The sequence below is a fragment of the Pezoporus wallicus genome, unplaced genomic scaffold (assembly GCF_028554395.1).
Source record: "Pezoporus wallicus isolate ANWC-B61680 ecotype Strahan unplaced genomic scaffold, APGP_CSIRO_Pwel_v1 scaffold_7392, whole genome shotgun sequence".
NCBI classification, from domain to species: domain Eukaryota; kingdom Metazoa; phylum Chordata; class Aves; order Psittaciformes; family Psittacidae; genus Pezoporus; species Pezoporus wallicus.
The window spans coordinates 4,719,064-4,740,042 of record NW_026639923.1 but is presented as its reverse complement, the minus strand read 5'-3'; the positions used below and the strand labels follow the sequence as shown (position 1 = coordinate 4,740,042).

Below are 20,979 nucleotides of genomic sequence, written 5' to 3'. Positions count from 1 at the left end.
ATGGGAGAATAATAGATAATAAATTTGAAAAGTTCTTAATATTTTACATATTAAATAATTTGTTCTGTATTTCTCAGATTTGTTTTCTGAACTAGTTTATTCCACACAGTTAGTTAATCTCTCATATTTTAAGGCCGTCTTGCTTAGAAATCTTCCACTATTCTCTTCCTTAAAGATGCAGAATTTAAGGAATTTCTCTTCCTTAAAGATGCAGAAGTTTATAGAGGCTATTCAAACTGTGCCTGCAGTCATATCACCGTTTACTCCTTTCCTGTTTCAGCAAATAAAATGGTATCTTTGCCAAACATTTTCCAGAAAAAAAAAAATTCTGATCATTTCAAAGAATTCTTGGTATAATTTTGACTCTTCATACCACTTACTAGTCTTCCTGTTGTATAGCACAGCACTCTCCCAGTTGTACACTATGTTCTAATAATTTGATATTAGAACTAAGTAAAAGTCATCTAAGAAACCCTATTTGTGGAACAATAACATTTTCACCTATCAAAATATATATTTTATGAGGATCAGATGAACAAAGGAAATTAAGGAAATACAGAAACAGTAAAGAAAAAGAAAACTGTTTTAAGTTATTTATTACCGTCTATTACCATCACTATTTTAAAGGAATTATCAGGGAGAAGACTGTTTCATATAATGAATCAAAGATTCCTTGGGCTTTTGCTCCTCCTGCTTTTCAAGCACAAAATTCATACATAGAGTGCAGTAGGTCTTTTAAAATTCAGAATCTAAGCACACAATCTATGTCTATCTGCTCTCGTATTTGTGTAAATATTCTTTAGATTCATAAATACAAGTGATGCTAAAATGTGTACATAATGCTATTAGCACGTACAATGCAAATGAATAATGGTATCTGTGACAAGACAGAGACAAAAAAACGATAATGCAACTTAAAATGCCAGCACACTTCTGCCTTCTTACATTTTAACGTAAATTTTCATATTCCTATCAAAGTGTTCATTCGGAATATCTAAATATTTAAAAATGCTATCCCACTTTTTCACTCATCACCTTGAAAGCACTTTGCACTTCAAAAAAGGCAAGGATAAACATTGTTTCTACGCTGCAAATGTAAAAACAAAGGCACAAAATACTTTTTTTCAACACTGGTATTTCCAGTCTCAGACCTCTTCATTAGATTATACTGGTGTCTGCCAAAATGCACTCTTACACTCCTTTCTGTTCAAGTTGCCTATCACAATAAATGTAAAGCCTTAGAAATAAGCTGGCTCAGCGCTTCAAAATCAGGATACGTACAATGCATCTTGTACTTTCAAGTGACTAGCACTCTGTAAGAAAGGTGCTTCTAAAATTGTTTGCCTAGGCAAGATAAAGAACAAAAATTATATTATTATTTTATAGTTAGCTATATATCATTACAAAATTACATGCTGGATATACTGGAGGAAAAAACATAGCAACTTATCATTACAATCTGTGTGAAATAAAAAAGAGGATCAATGTTCCTGAAATTCTGTCAAAATAGACTTTTATAAAAATCACAGGATCCATTTAAAAGTGTAACTGAAAAGATGCTAGCAATAATTAATCAGAAATTAATTAACTTCAACTGTCAGCACACCAAGTGAGTTTGCCAGTGCCACACTACTAAGCAGGTAGAGTTTGACTCAGTATGCCTATGCTTAGAGTTGTCCAGCTAACTGAACACCACTATATCCCCACACTAATGTTTTCCTTACCACAATGACATTCTGTATGAAGTACTAACAATATGGTACCTTCAAAATAATCTTCCCATTTAAACCCAGAAAACTGCATCTGCCTACCACAACTAGAGACACTCGGAAAGCCAGTGAAGCTATATGGAGCTTTTTCTGAACAGCATTTTCATCTTTTTCTTCTTTAGCCTTACACAGACTTTTACGGGGTAGTTAACTACTCTTGGCTCTTCCCGTGGTAGTTGTCGGATTTGCCTTGATACTCGTCAGCTACACACCATCTAAATTTTTCTCTTCATCTCTTTGCCATCCATGAAGGGTATCCGCCAGGCTCTTCCAGATAAACTTCAGAGATCTGCCATTCTATCAGTATGGCAGAATTAACCCGCCATCTTTGAGGAAGCTGAAGAAAATGCAGTTCCCTTGAATTCCAGGTGCTGAGATGGGATTCCTTTAACTGATATCCATTCTTCAAAGGAGTTAACAGTGACCAGTATATACCAGAAACGGCTTTACCTAGTAATGAAGGATAAATCCCATTAAAGAAAAACAACTGAACTAGAAAAATCTCTGTGCAGGCTCAGCAGTAAGGCTTAATGTGATCTGTGTTACAGTCTTCATAGGCTGAAGAATGCATCTTCACTGAAATGGCTCAAACTGTGTTTGGTCTAATAGTCCATTTAATGCAATTTTGCTTTTTTACATTCAGAACATACTGTCTGATTTACTGACCAACTGTTACAAATTTAGTGTACAGCTGTTACATGACTATTCTGGATTGAAAAGGGAGCCCACGCCAGGATCTGGATGACTGCAATGCAGAGTGGAACCAGACAGATCAAATAGAACATGGCATCATGAAGACCTAAAAACAAGCTGGTGAAGAAGATGCAAACATAGCTTTCAAGGTGAAGAAGATTAACGGTCAATTCACAACAAAAGGACTCACATTATATACATGTACACACATTACTCTGTACAATCAATCCTAAAAGCAAGTATCGCAGATATCAAATGCACTTCAATTATATTTTCTAATTCTACATACAAATGTGCGTTTATGTTGTTTGCTCCTTTCATAATAGCTGGGAGGAAATGATATAATTAGTACACAAAGAGTTAATTTCAATACACTGTAGGCAACCTATGAAATCCTGTTCACTACTATACATCTGTATTATGTAATACAGAAATCAATTTAAGTAATATAATCCAATTACAGAACAGAGCATTTGAAAAGCTTTAGGAGGACTGAAAAATCTGGAAGAGAAATAAAAGCAGAAAATGGAAGTAAACATTTTAATATGAAATTATTTTATTTAAGTTAAAATCTGTGCTTCTAGGTATCCACATAGTGTGTTGTTATAGTTGCTGAGTGCTAGATGGAGGTTTTGATTAATGCATAGAATTAGGTATGGTGTAAAGGGCTATATGAAATAGTAAGCACTGTTTTATTTTGTTTAAAATAAATTATTACAGATAATAAAAGCCATAAAAGGAATACATGTGAGGTTAACATTCATTCTCATTTATTCACATGGATGCATACTACCTCCTCACCTAAATCTTCTCTAAGGAATAAGAGATAAAAACATCAACACATATGAATGAGAAAAGCAAAATATTGGACTTTAATGAGTTTCCTTTTATGCCTTTTTATGAACAGTATGGTTTCTGACAGCTTAAAGCATACATTTAGGCATTTATCTAGTAGCTAAAATCATTATCTACCAGCTGGCATTCTGTTAATTATTGGATTCTAATTACTAAATAGCAGGAAAGTCAACTCAAGCTGAGAAACAGCCCCTAAATGAACTTTCTCTCCATGAGGCAGTTTATATTATTTTCTTTATCATTAAGGGATGAGATAGGAGTCTCACAGAACAGGTATGGACGTGATCCAAAAAAAATTGAGATCTGTGAAAAAAACTTGAGCAGGCCTTTCAATAAAACCTAAGTTTCTCTGAATCATTAAAGAATCAACTCATATATCACTACATTTAACAGAAAAAATGCTTGCAGCGTTTATCATAGGCCAGATTTAGTCCTTAGTACATATACACACTCATACAGTGATCATGGTTGATCTCAAGTCATGTATATGCTAATGCTACATAAGAAAACAAAAAAACCCACAGGCTCACAAGTGAATTACTAAATCACTTGGGCAACTACATACAAGACTGGAAGCGTTCGCTAGCAGGTCACTGGTGCATAGCCAATGCTTATTGGCAGTAACAATAATTTACCATTTGGATGTTGTTTACTGGCCTGTATGCAATTGCATCTTCAGTCCACCTACAAGTAAACAAGCGCCTACATCATGCACACCACATCTGCCAGTAGTTAACTGTATGAGCCATGTCAGCAGGGAGGCCACCAACAAATTACATACCTAGCTAAAGATGAAACAGGACTAAGACATGGTTAACAGGATGTTGGGGTTGTACTTAGCCTGTTCTGCATGCTAAAGAGCAGTTTTCATTAGTAAAATTATTCCATTTACACATGGACTTCAGGAAGGACGAAGAAAAAGAAAGAACATCTGCGAAATCACTCGCGCCAGTGCAATCCTGATTTGGTTGGTTTAAGAAAACAATATTATCCATTGTGCTGTAAAAGCCTGATTTACTGCAGGAATTATGAAAAATATCTTTGGTACACAGAACAAGGAATGGGAAAATATTTCATTAAGGGACTGGGATAAATCAAGAGCAGAGATCAGATTTCATTATAGTAACAGCTGAACCAGTAACTTCAGAAATTTCCATGTCTACATTTTTTTGCACACACAGGAATAAAACATAAAATCTTTCATAAACAGCCCTAATAACACTCTGAATAGAATGTCATGTACTCCAGTAATTCAGTATGAAAGTATTAACAGTTGAAAGTGCCTCCAATAAATAATGAAGAGTTGCTGTCAAATTCCTGAGTTCTGAAGAATGAATTTGAAAAGCACACTTTCACGAGAAGTTAGTTGTAATTGTAGGGGCTGTCCAGAAGAGGGAGATTTTAAACTAGGTATCTTTTCCATAGCCAAAACCAAACAGAAAACCCCCAAGCCATATGGGCAGGTAATGCTTTGCTATGATAATGGACAAAAAGAAAAAAAAATCCCGACAGTTTTGGGATTTTTTTGGATTGGGGTCCCAATAGGACTACTGCTAAAATTTTAAGGATATTTAAAAATACTCATTAAACTATCTTCCACTACAAAATGCTTACCTGATGTATAGTGACCAAATTCCCTAAGAATGTGGTATAACGTGTATATTACTGTATGCAGAACCATGTGTAACACATATGGAAATGTGTACAATATACTGGCCAACTTCATGTGTGAATAAGGTTACACCAAAGAGGAAGACAACTTCTGTAAGAGATACACACTATTCATAGCAGAAGTGACACTTCAGAATTATGATACCAGATGTGAAACCAAGAGGTACTGGATTGCTGCTAAGGAAGAAGACATCACTGTGACTAAGAAACCACACTGAGGCAGAAAAAATTACTGGTAAGTAAGGAGCTGATGATGTGAATGGTAAGTTCAAAGGCTTTGGTACAGAGGAAGAGAAAGACAGTCCAGGTCTGCGGAATGCCTGGCTTAATCCAGTACTGGAATCACTGTTCAGCAATAATCATTTTCTCACTTCTGATGAATCTTAACAATCCACCCGGCAGTGTTATGATACCTCACAGATAAAGGACAAAGGGGACCGAATTTTCCTTTCTTCTGGAATCTTACTCTTTGTATAAAACTTCTTCACTGTCTTACCAGCTTGGGTGTGCTGCAGGGTACAACTGTAAGAGAGGCATCAAGACAATGATGAACTACTGTCTCAAAAGGTCTTTTGCAGTAAGAATTTCACTCATAACTTGCCAGTTGCCCTAATAAGCTGCTTGGGAATGTGACTTTACTGAAGCAGAAAACATAGATGTGTGAATTGCTCAACAGCATGATAGCAACAGAAGACAGGCAAAGCTTAAAACCCAGCACCTTATAGTCGGTTGGTACTCTTCATGGAATTCTGGTGCTCTAATGAAGCAATAATGAAATGTCTTTATCATGGAGGATGTCAAGGAGCCATCACACAGCTGAAGAACAAAAATGAGGTCACTGGAATGATGAAGAAGTGTAGATGAGGTCGTGTCATCTTACAGACTTTTTGCTGGAGGCATAAGAATCAGAAGATATATGATTGGTCTCAGCAGACAGCTTTTGATAGACATATTTATCTTTTTTTGGTACAGGGGAAGATGAGCACCAAAGAGCATATTTATGAAGGCAACTTCTAAAGGCAGTATGCTATTAATAAAATGCTATAAAATGTGTAAGATAAATGAAGTAGAGGAGAAAAAGACATCCCCTTCCCTTGGAAGCTGTGACCTTTTTTTGATATGCAAGTAGAAGTCATTCAGAAAGTTTCTGAGCTTCAGCATTCCATATGGTCTTGAGTAAGCAACACATCAAGAAAGGAGGAATGAGGAAATTAAATGAAAATATTACACAAAAATAAGTGTGAATAATGATGTTCTATCATTTTCAACAGTAAACTCATTGCTGGAAAATATGTTTTACTACAGCAAAAGCTGGGAAGTTGCTGAGAATACGAAACCACGCTTTTCTCCACTCAGTCCACAGAACATTAATATATAAAACATACAACATCCCCCAAGCTAAACACAGATAATAAGTTATGTCTTATTAAGATTCTTTTGCTTTGTAAGAGCATCTGTGAAATAACTGTGAAAAAAAAACCTAAAGTGACAAGCAAGATCTGTATATAAAAAGCAACTGCTTATCTGTAACATATTCATATTTTCACTATCATTAAATACTGGAATTTTGTTCACAGATTTAGACCCATGGAATGATTGAGGTTGGAAGGGACCTTTGGAGGTCGCCTGCTCCAAACCCCTGCTCAAGCAGGGTCACATAAAGCCAGCTGCCCAGGACTGTGTCTAGACAGCTTTTGAATATTTCTAAGAATGGGGAGTCCACAACCTCCCTGAGTAACCTGTACCACTGCTCAGTTGCCCTCACAATAAAACAGCGTTACCTGATGTTCAGAAGAAATCTCCTGTTTTTCAGTTTATGCCCACTGATCTGGTCCTGTCACTGGGCACCACTGGAAAAAGCCTGAATCCAACCTCTTTGCACCCTTCTATAAAATATTTATACACGTTAAGAAGATCCCCCTCATGATTCTTCACCAGCCTGAACAGTCCCAATTCTCTCAGCCTTTCCTCATAGATACTCCAGTCCCTTAATAACCTGTAGTCCTCTGCTGGGTTCTCTCCAGTATGTCCATGTTTCCCTTGTACTGTGGAGGCCGCATTTGGACACAGTGCTCCAGAAGTGGCCTCATCAGTGCTGAGCAGAGGGGAACTTAGACCTGCTGGCAATACTTTGTCTAAGGCAGCCCAAGATAATGCTATTCTCTGCCTTTACCACAAGAACACATTGGTGGCTCATGTTCAGTTTCGTGTTCACCAGGGGCCCCAGGTCCTTTTCTGCCAAGGTGCCTTCCAGCTGGGTGGTCCCGTCATATCCTGGTGCCTGGGCTTGTTCCTCCCCAGGTGCAGGACTTGCATTTCTCTTTATTGAACCATGAGAATCCTGTCAACCCATTTCTCCAGCCTCTCAAGATCCCTGTGGATGGCAGCATGACCTCTGATGTGTCAGCCACACCTCCCAGTTTTGTGTCATCAACAAACTTCCTGAGGGTACATCCTGCCCAATCATCCAGATCATTAGTAAAGATGTTAAGCAGGACTGGACATACTATAGACCCTGATGATACACCACTAGTGTAACTACTAGTTAGTAGCCTGCAACTAGACCTCATGCCCTGATAACCATCTACTCCTGGCCATTCAGCCAGTTTTCAACCCATCTCACTGTCTGCTCATCCAACCTGTATATCAAATGCTTTTTTATGAGGATCTTATGGGAGACAGTTTCAAAGGTCTTACTGAAGACCAAGTAGACAATATCCACCACTTTTACCTCATTTATCAAGCCAGTCATGTAATTCTAGAAGTTTATCAAGTTGGCCAATTATGACTTCCTCTTGGTGAAGCCGTGCTGACTACTACTGATGATTTTATTGACCTAATGTGCCTGCAAATGGTTTCCAGGCTTAGCTGCTCCCTCATTGTTGCTATGATTTAATTTTCCACATTAAGAATTTTAATTGTATATTAAGAAAAACTAAGTAATTTAGATTCAGGAAATAGCTTATGGTTTTGGACTGCACCTTCTCTCTCCTCCCAGTAAACAACATTGCTGGAAACTCTTTAAGACATATTTATTCAGGGCCCAAACATTTTGTTAATGCAGAATAAAGGTTCTCTGGCCATCTTGACAATTCACTAACACTATACCTAATTAAGTAAATGCTTCCCAGAACACTTAATAGATGCTGCCAGCTTTGGAGAAGGAGAAAGGACAGTGGAGCTGAGATTGTATTGGAATGGATGAGAACCCTTCATTATATGTAATTCGCATGTGTGATTTTTTCCTTTTTCCCAAACAGTATGAGCATATTTTAAGCAACCTCCTGTATTCAGTTTCTCTTTGACCCCAACCAGCTTTGTCCTGAGGCAAGTGTATTCTAGCTATCTGCCTATGGCTGAAATCTGAGATAGATCTGATAGGGTTTTAATACGTGTAAGTAATTTTAGCTCAGTCAATGGTCTGAGTACATTGCCATGGGCAAACTGACTCCCTAGAAACAATCCTGAGTAGTATGGTCTTTGTGGACTTTATGCCCACACAGTAGTCCAATTGCAAAGAAAAGGCCATGCACATTCACACATATATACATACAGAAAACATGTGCAGACTGCTTCAGATTTAAGAAATTATTTTCGAAGGGATAGGCAAAAGAAATATAATTCAGGTGCTCCTTGATTAACTGATCTCAGCTTTGTACCTTTATGCTGTTTCTTGCTCTAGTTAAATAAATCAAAGTTCAGCATGACTGAAGTGAAAATACAGTTTTAGAGACTGAGCAAAGTATTTCAGCTCTCTATGTAAGAAATATATTGTTGCTATAGTCCAGAGTCTACTTACTGGGAAAAAAAAAAAGATTTGTAATTACTGTGATTTAAAATCCATCCACAAAGGTATCATTTATCTGATTGAAATGGATTAGAACTGCAGGTTTTATGTTTTAAGTCTGATTTTCTCTGAATCATCAAGATTAATATATTCAGCCCTCTCATATCCACATCCAGTTCAACTTAGGACTCTTCTGCAAAAGAAAAGATCACCCATCTTATTTGACATTATAATGAGGTTCATGTCCTCTTCACATCATCTCACTGGCTGGCTATGGACAGAATGTATTAAAATGAAATCAACTCAATCAACTCAATCAAAACAGCCTCAAAGTAAAGCCTTCTTTGCTTGTGTCAGGATGCTTTTCTGAAGACCACCTGTTGTCTTTTCATGCCATGTTTTTACTCAGAGATTTCTTTAGAAAATTCCTCAAATACGACACATTCTACCAGCCTCAGGTGACACAACCAGTCTTTTCTCCTTCAAGAGCTCCCTCCACAAAAGTTCACGTACAATTGTCTTCTGTGTATTTAAGGTTGTTCTCTCAAGCAAATCCTTATCAAGACTGGTTTTTGCCTTATAGCCCTGACTTCGGTCATTCCTCATGTTGCCACTTCCTCTTGTTGGTCATAAATAAACACCCTTTGACCCTTTCAGTGTACTGATTCCCTCTTTATTAGTTTTTTACAAAAGCCCATGCATTTCCAATGTGCTAACTAGCAACCTGTGTATTAAGGTCTCCAGGGACTGCAATGAAATCGTTAGCATTAGAATGATAAGTAGTATCAAAGCCAAAATTATACTCCTACTTGAGGAAAATTCCCTTCCTCCAGTGATTATACTGCTTTCTCTCAGACAAAAATGTATCTAAAAAGCAATGCTGTTAGAATTATGTATTTATGGAAGTAGGTTTATGAGATAAACAAAACACAAAAGCCAGGACAACATCTATCTTGAGGTGATCTCAAAGATTTCTTTTCTTTTTTGCAATAGAACAGGAGGTGGTCAACTACTGAAATTTATCCTTTGTGTTTCAAAATCAGGTAGATACCCTCATGTGTACTGTTTAGGAAATGATTCCTTTAAAAACTATTTCTATTCCTCCACAGATAAAAAACAGAAAAATATTTTTTAAAGCACTCATGCTTTTGAAGTGCAGTTCATGCAAACTAATTGCAGATTAATTTGCTTTTTAGATTATTTCATGTTAATTTCTGTGATTTAAAGTATCCCTTTTGAACTCACCTTGGATCAGGTTGAGCAACTTCATTATTCAGGTTCTCATATCCAAATTGATTTAGTATTGTAACCACAAGCATTGGAGCCAAAGATTGGGCAGGCTTCATAAATAAAGCATTGGTGTCAAAAACCATAGAGGAAAGTGGTGATCTAAAATAGTTAAGGAAAAAAACCCAAGAAATGAATGCACAACACAAACTTGTTAGTATATTAATTACAACAGTGATTTTTAAAGTCATTTTAATATGCAGATGGTAACTGTTATGATACTTGGCTTTATATAGTTCATCCATTATAGCAAACAGATCAATCATCATAATGAAATTTAAATTTCTTTGGAAATGAAAGGTAATAAACCTCTGGTGTATATATACAGCATGGCCCCAATTCTGAAATGACTTGCAGTCAAATTCAACTTTGTGCACATAGAGTGATAACTGAAGTGAAGTTAGACTGAACAGTGCAGGGAGAGTTAATTACTTCAGAATTTACATGCATGTGGCCAGAAAAGGAGGCATTTTTTTATTCATGAAAGCAATAGCTCTCACCTTTGAGGGGCAAGTCCTTTCATACAGTTACCAGGACTGAATCTGCACTTAAATAAACATTGATGGAAGCAGTGGGAAGTTACCTGCACTTTGGTAAAAATCCAGAAGATCCATGAGTTGTAATATGTTACATCACAGCAGGTTTTATCAATTTTTATTTCAGAGAGATAACAGCAACCAGTTAGACTTTGAAATTTACACTTGAAGTAGCATAGGCAAAGTTTTATAAGCACCTTTTCCATGTTAGAAAGGCCTTATTCAGAAAATTTTGTAAATTACAATAAATGTATGTGGTTACAGAATAATTCAATTGAAGCTAACAAAAACAGAAACACAAAAAAAAATTAAGGACCTGGCTTATACTATGTATAATTAAAACTAGAAATTACTTAATAATCTGTTGCAATCACTCTACTGAATTAACTGCAGGAAACTTGAATAAAGTTCATATCTTTATTTATGCTAAGTTGCTCATACAAAAACTAGTTCTGTGTCAAGGATCCAAGACTATTTACTGTCTTTACTTTGACATGATCTAGCTTATGAAAGAGTAACATGGCAAGGAGATAGCATATTTACAGAAAAAGTTCTGATGGACATACCTCCACTTGTGCTTTATTAAATCTGCATCAACAGTATCTGCCAAAGGCAAATTGAACAAACTAAATGAAGCTTGCACAATTACCCAAAAAAGGACAAAATATTTAAGATGATCACAGTTCTTATATACACTTTCATAATGAAATCGTAACTGACATTCTAGCATACATACCCCAATACTGACCTTTCCATAACCACAGAGACTTTCTTTAAAACTATGTGATTTATCTGTTTAAACAGCAGCTCTGAAAGCATTATTAGATCTGTTCTTAACTGAGAATTACAAAGCAATATGCAAACCTAGGTTTTTTCTCTTTTCTCTTTTTTTCTCGGACACTGGTGCAAAAGGTCATAAATATTTACTTGAGGTTATCAGTAAATGTCACTTAAAATGACATGGAGAAGAGAAGCACCTGAGAGGAAAGAGTGACTGAAAATTTCTTCTTGAAATTTGAAAAGGACATGAGCATTACTAGAAAGACCATATGGAAGACAAACTTCCAAGTGGGAGAATTAGGACAATAAAAAGATTTGATATGCATTCCTATATATTTACTTACATTGTATTCATGTTTGCATATGTGTGTATATATATGCCTTTAAACACACTCACCCAGAAACAACTCTTAAACTGTGAAGAGAATCCATAAACTCAAATATTGAGATTCCTATGTCTTAGTACATTTTGGGTGTGATTAGCTTTTATTTAGAAGAGGCTTTGAACAACTAGCACTTTAAACATAGAGTCTTTAGATACCTTAGAGGTGTTTTTTTTTCCTGGGGAAATCAACATATATCTTCACCATTTAAAGTATGCAGGTAATGAGATTCAATTTATTGTTCACACAATCCAGTGTTAACAGTAGCCCATGACTGATATACTGAAAATGAGAATGAAAACAGGGAAAAGAAGAAAAAAGATGAAGGATGGTAGGAAAGAACATGTAGAAAGAATGCATTAAAATAGAAAATTAAAAAAAAAAACCACCACCAAACCACTGTGACAATATTCTGATACAAAGGTCTTTATTTTTAAATAAGAGCTTCTCTGCTGAGATCTCCTCTGTCTACGTGGATCAGAAGAGATTCTGCTTCCCTTGAATCTCATGTTATAGCAGGTAAGTGGCTGGAAGCATGGGGCTGCAAACCTTCATCACTGTTCATACTTCAGGTTTTTTTTTTTTTTAAGCAGAAATTAAAAGCTGAAGCAGAATAAAAAGAAAGCTGAAAAAAATTGTAACTGGAGTTTCAACATTTTTAACAAGAGAAACAGAACAGAAAGAAAACCATAAAAGAAGTGGCAAAATCTTCACGCTATTAAAAGCAAGTGTCCACTCTGTTAGAATTATTTAAGCTGTATCTATGAAAAGGGAAGTGTATTTACTTACATGTTTGTCATGAGGTAAAATGCCAACAGATAACAGTGTTCTGACCCTAGAATAAACATGACAGCAGCAGCTACTCCTTCAAAGTAGAAGGAAAACATGATGATTCTGTAATAACCAAACTTCTTCAGTGAAGCATGACTGAGAAGAACAAGGCACTGAAAAGATAATATATACACACATATGATATACATACAGTATCTCAGCATTAGGAGAGCTATAAAGCACAGACCAGATGTAATTTATTATTAACCATTAAGGAAAAAAAAAACAAAGAACAAACAAAACTAAAGCACAAACCAACCCTTTGTGAAAAGCTCAATTCAAGTAAAAACTAGGAACTGAAAAAAAGAACTATCTACTGGCTCATTCTGTGCTACCTCTACCAGGTAAGAAGGATTTTTCACTCAAAACCAGCCAGCTGAGAACTACAATATCCTGAGGAAGATACTGTTTCCCACATTCCCATACTATTATTTAATGCTCATGAACTTTATGTCTGATATCCCTTAAATAGTTAAATTTGCAGTAATATTAATTGTAAACCAAGCATTTGCCATTTTAACTGCTGGTCAAAAATATTTCCAATAATTGTTTTTCTCATCAATATTACTACTTTCACTGGCATTTGTAGAAATTAAGCACAAATTTTAGGTTGATAAAGCAAGCTCACCAAGACAGCTGATGGAAGCAAGTTAGAGACTTCACTAGCAAGTAGAGAAAGGCAGATGCCAGTGGACAGCACGTATGGCTACGTTTTAGTTCTGCCAATCATAGCAAGCAGTAATCCATATGAGAAGCTAGTGATGGCTAACCTCATGAAAATGGTATTAAGTGCTGATTATAGTATAAACAAAGAGTAAGCTCTTCTCTATTGTTCCTCACTTTACATTTTGTAATGAATTATGTTCTTTTTATTATACGAGCCTATGTGACCATCTGTATGTATGCAGTCCTCATCACTATCATAAAAAATAGTCACTGACTCTATAAAGATACACATTTTCTCCTCCCTCTGTGTTACAGAGATGAATAGTGTAATATTAAAATGAAGAACAGGAAAGAATTCTCTTTGTACATTTGTTCACACATTTAAATGCTTTAACATAATGAATTAAAACCAGGATGCTACAGTCAAAGATTACTGTGGCAAATACTATCATAAATAAGTTCAAGTTTTCTACTTAAACCAAGGATCAGGGAGGTAAAAAAAGTCTGGAAAGTTGGTATAAGAAAAAAATCTGGTTTAAAGAAACTTAAATATCCTCGTCCCCTGGCTGTTTTCAGGCATTTTACAGAAAAGTGCCTACACTAGAAATGGTACAGGATTATTTAATGCCTGTTTATTGTAAAAACCATGACCTTGTCTCCCTGTAATTGAGAAATAACCCTGTCTCAGGAAGTACTTATGACTGAATATTCCTTAATACCTGCATGTTTCCAAGACTGCATATTTCTAAGCAAACTAACTTAATGATGCAAATTTAGATTGTTTGCCTGTGTTTCAGCAACGAAGTTTCCTTGTAGACAGGTTTTATTCTCCACAACCACTACTAAAAGGAAGCAGAGGCAGAAGTACAAGCCACTGAAGCACAAATTCCTAAGAAGGGGCTTTAGTTTACAAGGGCTGGGTGCTTTTCCAGCAAGTGAAGTTCAGGATGTTGACACAAGAGAATTCTCTTATATCTTGAGCTCAAAGGGACAAAACTTGAGGAAAATAAGGTCATAGCAAACACTCTTATGGTTCAGTGACCTAGACAAGAGTCTCTGGGGAGCAGAGAGAGATGTGTTTTCTGAAAGACGGTTGGTTTCACACTGTCACGCTGATTTTATCAACAAAAGTGATTGCTATATATAGAGTGTAAAAATATTTAAGCTTTCCTAACATCTGTAGCTTTTGATTTATTTCCAAAGTTCATCAGCTAGTTGTTTGAGTTGCAGGAAACAAAAAAAAAGACCCAAACCTGTGGTAAGGATAAAAGTTGAAATTGCAGATATTTAGGAGTTATGGAACAAAGAAGATACGTTTAGGATTTGTATGTTGAGCTGTGAATTCCAGATGCATTTGCACACATCTTCTTTTACATATTACTTACTGAAACCCACTATCATTTAACAAATGTAACAGCCCGATTGTCAGAAATTTTGAGCACCATGACACCTATGAGAAAAGTCAGGTACTCAGCTTTGAAACTGAAAGTTTTAAAAGATGGAGTGAAAGAAGTTAGGAGGGAATGAACAGAAGAATTTTTTGCTCCACTTCAGACAAGTTTACATTCTGAGGGACTTATTTTTGCTGCTTTTCTTGATCTCACACATTACTTGTTAGGGTTCTCTTTTCTTTTCCAGTTCATTACTCCTCCCCCCATCCCTGGCTGAGGTTTTGAAAGTGTGTCTCTCTCTACCAAGTGAATATAGCTGACCAAGACAGAAGACAACAAAATAAATAGGAATGTATTATTCTCCAAGAGCAGCTATTTGGAGTTTTGTTTGGTTCTCATGACTGAGATACCACATATTTCAACAATGCTTTCAATACCTAAGAATTTTTTCTGGTGTTTTGTGCAGTTTATCTTAGAAACTTCGTGAAGAAGAGATTATTTTTCCATCCTGTATTAAAAATCAAAAACAAAGAGAAAAGAATCTAGAATTCTAGAGATTTTGCTTTTAGAAGCTTTTTATCTTGACGATGTTTTTCATTCCTTTATACTTGGGTATTATAAACCCTGTGGGATCCAAAACATTCACTCCTTGCATGCTTAAATCTTACATTCTTGTAAACATATACTCTACCAGTCTGCCTGCCTGTTCTCACTACTCTACCCTTACATTTAGGTAGCCTGTACATACAGAAACTTTCTTCTTTTAGAGCATTGGTGACCTAGACTTGTCTCTTGGTATAGCGAATGGTTTATGGTTTATTAATAAATTAATAATGGTTTATTAGACAGCATGTTTCCAACACAGTGTAAATGGATACCTTAAACTAATGAAAACTAGTAAAACACCATGTTTTCATATTTTGGAATAAAAAAGGTGTAACTGCCTACCTGAGGACAAATAAAGCCTGCTCCATACATGATGCTTCTTAATGAGGAAGAGAGGACGTCCTTAGGAATAAGATTATCTGCAAAGATCACCATAAAATTGTTGCAGAAGGCTACGTGGAAGACTTGGAAAAAGTTCATTCTCTGTCATTATCTGTTTGGTCAATGAAATTACTGAGGACCAGGAGAGAGTTCCATCACCATTTTCCAGATTAGCATTCTCCATACAGATTTCTCGCTGCTCATACTGCCTAGTACTGTATTTGCCTGTGTAACACATACAGGGTGTTGCTAATGCTGCGACCAAAACAGCGAAAGCCTGAAAACAGGCAAAATTTTCAATCTTATTTGATATGAGACCACAAAAGAGAATGCTTGTTGAGCCAAGTAATGTTGCTACTTGGATGTATTCAATAAGCTGAAGCCTACTTTCATGTCGTGTTGAAATCTCTGCAAAGAGCGCACACTGCGCTAGAAGCACAAATGTCAGCAAACCATCAAAAGAACATGACGCAATGATGAAGTGAAGACCACTTTGCCAGTCCCCTTCTTCATAATGTTTCCAAGGAAACCAAGGAAGCAAAAAGGCTAATGCGTATAAAGGAGCTCCATATAAGATTGAGATGGTGTCTTGAGCAGCATGTGAATGTGGAGTTATCTTGCATATACCCAAAAAGAGGATCATTAATGGCATTCCATATCATAAATACAACCTGGCACAAACAAGCAAGAAACACTACAGAATTTATTATTAGGGTGATTTTTCTGCAGAGGTTATACAAATACAAAAGCAATACATACCACGTTTATTTAAAATAAATCTCTGCTGAAAAAGTAAAGATGGAAGCTCAGGTCAAAACAGTCTCCAGAACTAATTCTTAAGTGTATTTAGATTTATAGTAATTTTGAAAAACAAGATGAAAAGTAGGCAGGTGCCCAACTACACATGAAATAAACCCCTGTCTCTAAGACTTCACTCTTTCAAAACCTTATTTATTTCAGCTTTCATCTTGCAAAGCCCAAATATTACACTCACATTAAGTAATTCAAAACATGAGCCAGCCCATTACTTTCAGGAGACCATTTACGATAAGGGTTGCTCACACGGATAATGACTTGCAGAGTAAAGGCAGTGTTCAAGCACTTAAACAATCCATAGGAAAGCACTAATGTCACACACATTGATAGAGCTGAGGTACAAGATTAGTTTACAAAATTACTTCAAGCTATCAAAGGAAAAAAATTTTTCATCAGTTAAAGTCTGGAGATTCTTAGTCTAAAGACTGTAAACAATGTGCTTTACATGTACCTTCACTTGCTTATGGATTAACTAAATGTAAAATTAATTTACTGTATAACTATTTGCTCTGCATCCAAAAGTTAATTTGTAAGTAAAAAAAAACCAATCTTCCTGTGTTGTGATAACACAGACACAAAGCACAACATGGTAATCAGAATACTCCATTGTACCACACCTGTGCTTGATGAAACGCTGCTTCTGAAATCTTGTGTTGGTTTAGGAAAAGCTTAACATAGTAGAAGTTAAAGATACCGTTCATCATTCCAGCACCTAATGTAGTCATGGAATACGCCAGTGCATTAGGATGAATTCCCAAAACAAACTTTGTCTGCAAGAACAATTCTTTTCTTCCTAAAGTTACAAAAAAGAATTACAACAGTTGATAGTAAAATTTTCCAAATTAAATTACATGGGAAATTTGCTTTTTCAGACATGTGGAAATGGATTCTTAGGGGGAAATTTCCCCATTCTTATTTCCTTTTTTTTTTTTTAATGAGAAACACTTTGCTGAGTTATAAGACACTGAGCCCAAAACTGAATAGATGGAATTACTAAGAAGTCAGTGATATTCCTAAGTATAACCAGTTCCTAAAACTCAATGGGACAAGTAGACAAAAATGTAAAAGAATCCCTTCCTAACTGGTGCACAGACTCAATAGAAAAATCTACTATTGCTGACATGAATCTTGGTGTAGAGTTCAAATAATTGTATACATTTTAGATCTGTCTTACTAGCTACATCGTTTTAAAATTATGGACTGCGTAGGAATGAAGTGGCTCAATTCATCCCCTTACGTACTCCATTGCTATGAATGTCAAATGCAGCATGCACTTAGATGAGTATTTCTTTCAAAACAAATAGCAAGTTTTGTCCTTGTATTTTTAAATGCTAATTGTTAACAAGCTAGAGAAACAACTTTAACCTAATAAATTAATCAGATATGAATGGAAACCATAAACCATAAACTTTTAAGAGTTTAAACATCTTGATTTGCTTTGCATGTAAATAAAATCTAGCATGTAACACATGTATATAGCATTCTAAGCCTGTCCAAATAACAAAGATTCAGCCCAAGAATATAGAGCTCTTTAATATATCAAGCAAATCTTCAGCCAACAATTTTTTGAGATGCTAACCTTTTCCATCTATCTAGCAATTCACTTAAGCATATTTGGAATAAACTATTCTGTGAAAATAACTAGTTCCAGGAATCCTCTACCTTTTAAAGCTCAGTAATGATTACGTAAAGGTAGTCATTGACCACATTTGATTCTATAAGCCCAATGCAAAAATACTTCTCCCAGGTATCTGGTTTTAGCTGAGGTTTTATTCATCTGTGCACCTGTTTGAAGGAAGCTGTCTGTCATTAATTTAGAGATATTTCAGGTTCAAACTCAGGCCTTACTACACACTGTGACTCCAGAGCTTTACAACCTACTTTTTGTGAATAGCCCACACTTTGCTCCTCTGCATGTTAACATGTTTATCCTAAATGAAATTTTCAAATATCCATCAAAATACCTACTTTGAATATCTGCTTGTTCAGCTCAATAAGCAGATCTATAAACAACTCCCCAAACACCTCACAAAAATGGCCATGGAAGAAACAGGAAATGAAAACCAAGGCTGTTTTCAGCATTCCTGTGGCTTACAAAGTGGCTGAAGCCAGGCTGTTGCAAGGGAAGATGGTAAAATCCTAATTGCCAGGTAAGGGCCAGGCAAAAGCCACAAGTCAGGAGGGACTGAACACGTGCCTGTTCTGGCAAGTGACGGAACAGCAGGTTTTCCACCCCTGATGCAGAAAATGAACTCCTGAAGAGCAAATAAAATGTGGATGCATCTTTGCATATATATTTAAGATACTCCAACATGAAACAAGATGCACAGAGGAGACAACTTCACACTATAGGTAAAAAAAAACAAAACCAAAAAACCAAACCAAACAAAAAATCAAGCTGACAACTTGATCCAAAGCATTTCTAAAGCCAATTTATTTGTAAGAATATAACTGAATTTTTAGGCACTTGAGGATGATTGTAATGTGTATTTTCAAGCTGTAGAGAAAATTCCATTTTCAAGTGATGAAATTTTGCCTTTTTTTTTTATTTGTTTGGTTTTGTAAACTTTTACTGAGAAACCTATAGTGAAGATAAAGCTGTTGAAAAGATGCCCATTTGAAATGTTTATATTTTAAAGTAAGTTTGATGTTACTGTGAAAGTCATTACAGTAAGTGTGTTACGGACCAAGTCTCACTTAGGTATTTTAAGGCATGCATGTTCAAGCCTCCACAAATGTACTTGATGAAGTGGTTTTGGAAAGGTAGACTTTTCATCTCTATTTCTCCCTGGAGATCCTTGCTTAGGTCTTCAAAAGGAGAACTGGGAGCTCCCCTTTTCCTCCAGTTCCAGGAGCACCAAGAATAAAGTGCTTCGAATTAAAACACTGCCAGCAAACTAACAGTAATTTCTCAAATCATGTTTGACTCAATTCCTTCCTACACACACAGGAAAAAAAGAAAGAAATCCCCTGAGCTTCAGAATATTTGAAAGTAAAAAGAAATTTGAAATTTCTTCAATAAAAACCTTTTAACAACACACAAACAGGTCTCTGGTGTTATGACTAACTGTAATATACAGGATCTGACACAACTCTTTACGCTAATTGGTACAGCTGGCCCTGTAACTTGTGTATGAAATAAGTTCAATTAGAAGTTGAGGTACCACACTTCCTTCCTCAAAGATGCACTCTTTAATGGTATAACAATGAAATCACACATGACTACCCTCTCTCTCTCGCTCGCTCTTTTTAATTGTCAGCCTTTATATTGAGTAGGTTAGAGCACAGGTGTTGACATTTTGTGACTCACAGAAGGCAGTCTAGTGGTTACAACCGTGTTAGTACAGCTGAGCCAAAAGAACAGACTGTTTAAACCAGTGAGACACTGCATACTTGCGTTTCTCCCAGGGCTAGATGACAATCGCTAGAAGAAACTAGAGCATGAGTCTAAAGAAAAGCGGGTTCCCAAGCAATAGCAGATTTTGACTGAAGCACACTAGCTGACATCATGGTCTGCTGGGCTGGGTCCCACACTGCAGCACAATGCCCACACTCCTGACAAACTGGTCGGACACAAGTATCTTCCTCATCTTTCTACCATGACTTGAACCACATTAAGGCAGAACAAAGAATAAAGGCTTTCCTAGTCCCGAGCAGTAACACTGCGGGGAAATGCTGCTGAAGCAGAGGGCGGATGCAAACACAAAGCACTTGGAGCAGGAGGGGAGGAGATGTTCTGATGCCGCCACCCTCCCAGCCCGCGATGCTGTGGCTGCCCAGCTGCGGCTCCTGGCAGGCACGGGGCTCCAGAAACTTGCAGGGCTGGAAGTCTGGAGATGCTCATCTATTAAAACTGGTCAAATCAACCCAGCTTTCCCTCAGCAGCTCTACAGATACGGGACACGGCTCCTCCCCCCTCGGGGGGAAAGAAGCGGGAGCGAGCGGTGAGCGCCCCAGCACCACCCGGGGATGGAAACGGCCGTTTCCAGCCGTGACAGCCGCTCCGCAGCTGCACGCCCCAGCGGGACCACACTCGGCTCTGCCCTCCCCTGCCGCGCTCGGGCGCCGAGGCTCCCCGGGGAGGTGGCGGGACCGCGGCCCGCACCTGGGCGTGACGCCGCTAAGGTAACCGAGGCGCGGGCTGAGCCCCTCCTCACACGCTCTTCCTCAGCGCTCCCCGGGTCTCCCGACACGGGGCGACCAGGAGCCACAACTACCCTACGCCCGGCCGCGCTGCCCAGCCCTGGGCTGTGCCAGCTCTGCTCCAGCGCAGACCCACCGGCACCCCCACGGCAACCAGCTGCCGCCATTAACCCTTCAGGGCCCAGCAACCACCTCACACCTCACCGCCACCACCCAACCTCCACCGACGGGAGGCAGCGCAGCCAGCTGCCGGGGCGGGGCGTAATTAGCCCAGACCAACCTTCCCTTCATTCTCATTGGCAGGTTGATACGAATTCGCTTTGTGATTGGTTTAGGCTCCTTTCGATCTCTCCTGCGGGCGGCTTCCCATTGGCTCCCCGCGGA

At 37.4% G+C, this 20,979-nt stretch overlaps 1 protein-coding gene across 1 annotated transcript; it reads right to left on the bottom strand.

The window, feature by feature from the left end:
- Positions 1 to 763: 763 nt before the first annotated feature.
- On the bottom strand, positions 764 to 20,907 carry LOC130603263 (transmembrane protein 180-like). Its single transcript, XM_057416892.1, is given in 9 exon segments — positions 764 to 2,579; positions 10,021 to 10,164; positions 11,165 to 11,248; positions 12,551 to 12,705; positions 15,598 to 15,736; positions 15,738 to 16,220; positions 16,222 to 16,307; positions 17,070 to 17,245; positions 20,814 to 20,907. Coding segments are annotated over 9 exon segments (1,476 nt in total). The 5' UTR covers positions 20,893 to 20,907; the 3' UTR covers positions 764 to 2,449.
- Positions 20,908 to 20,979: the final 72 nt, after the last annotated feature.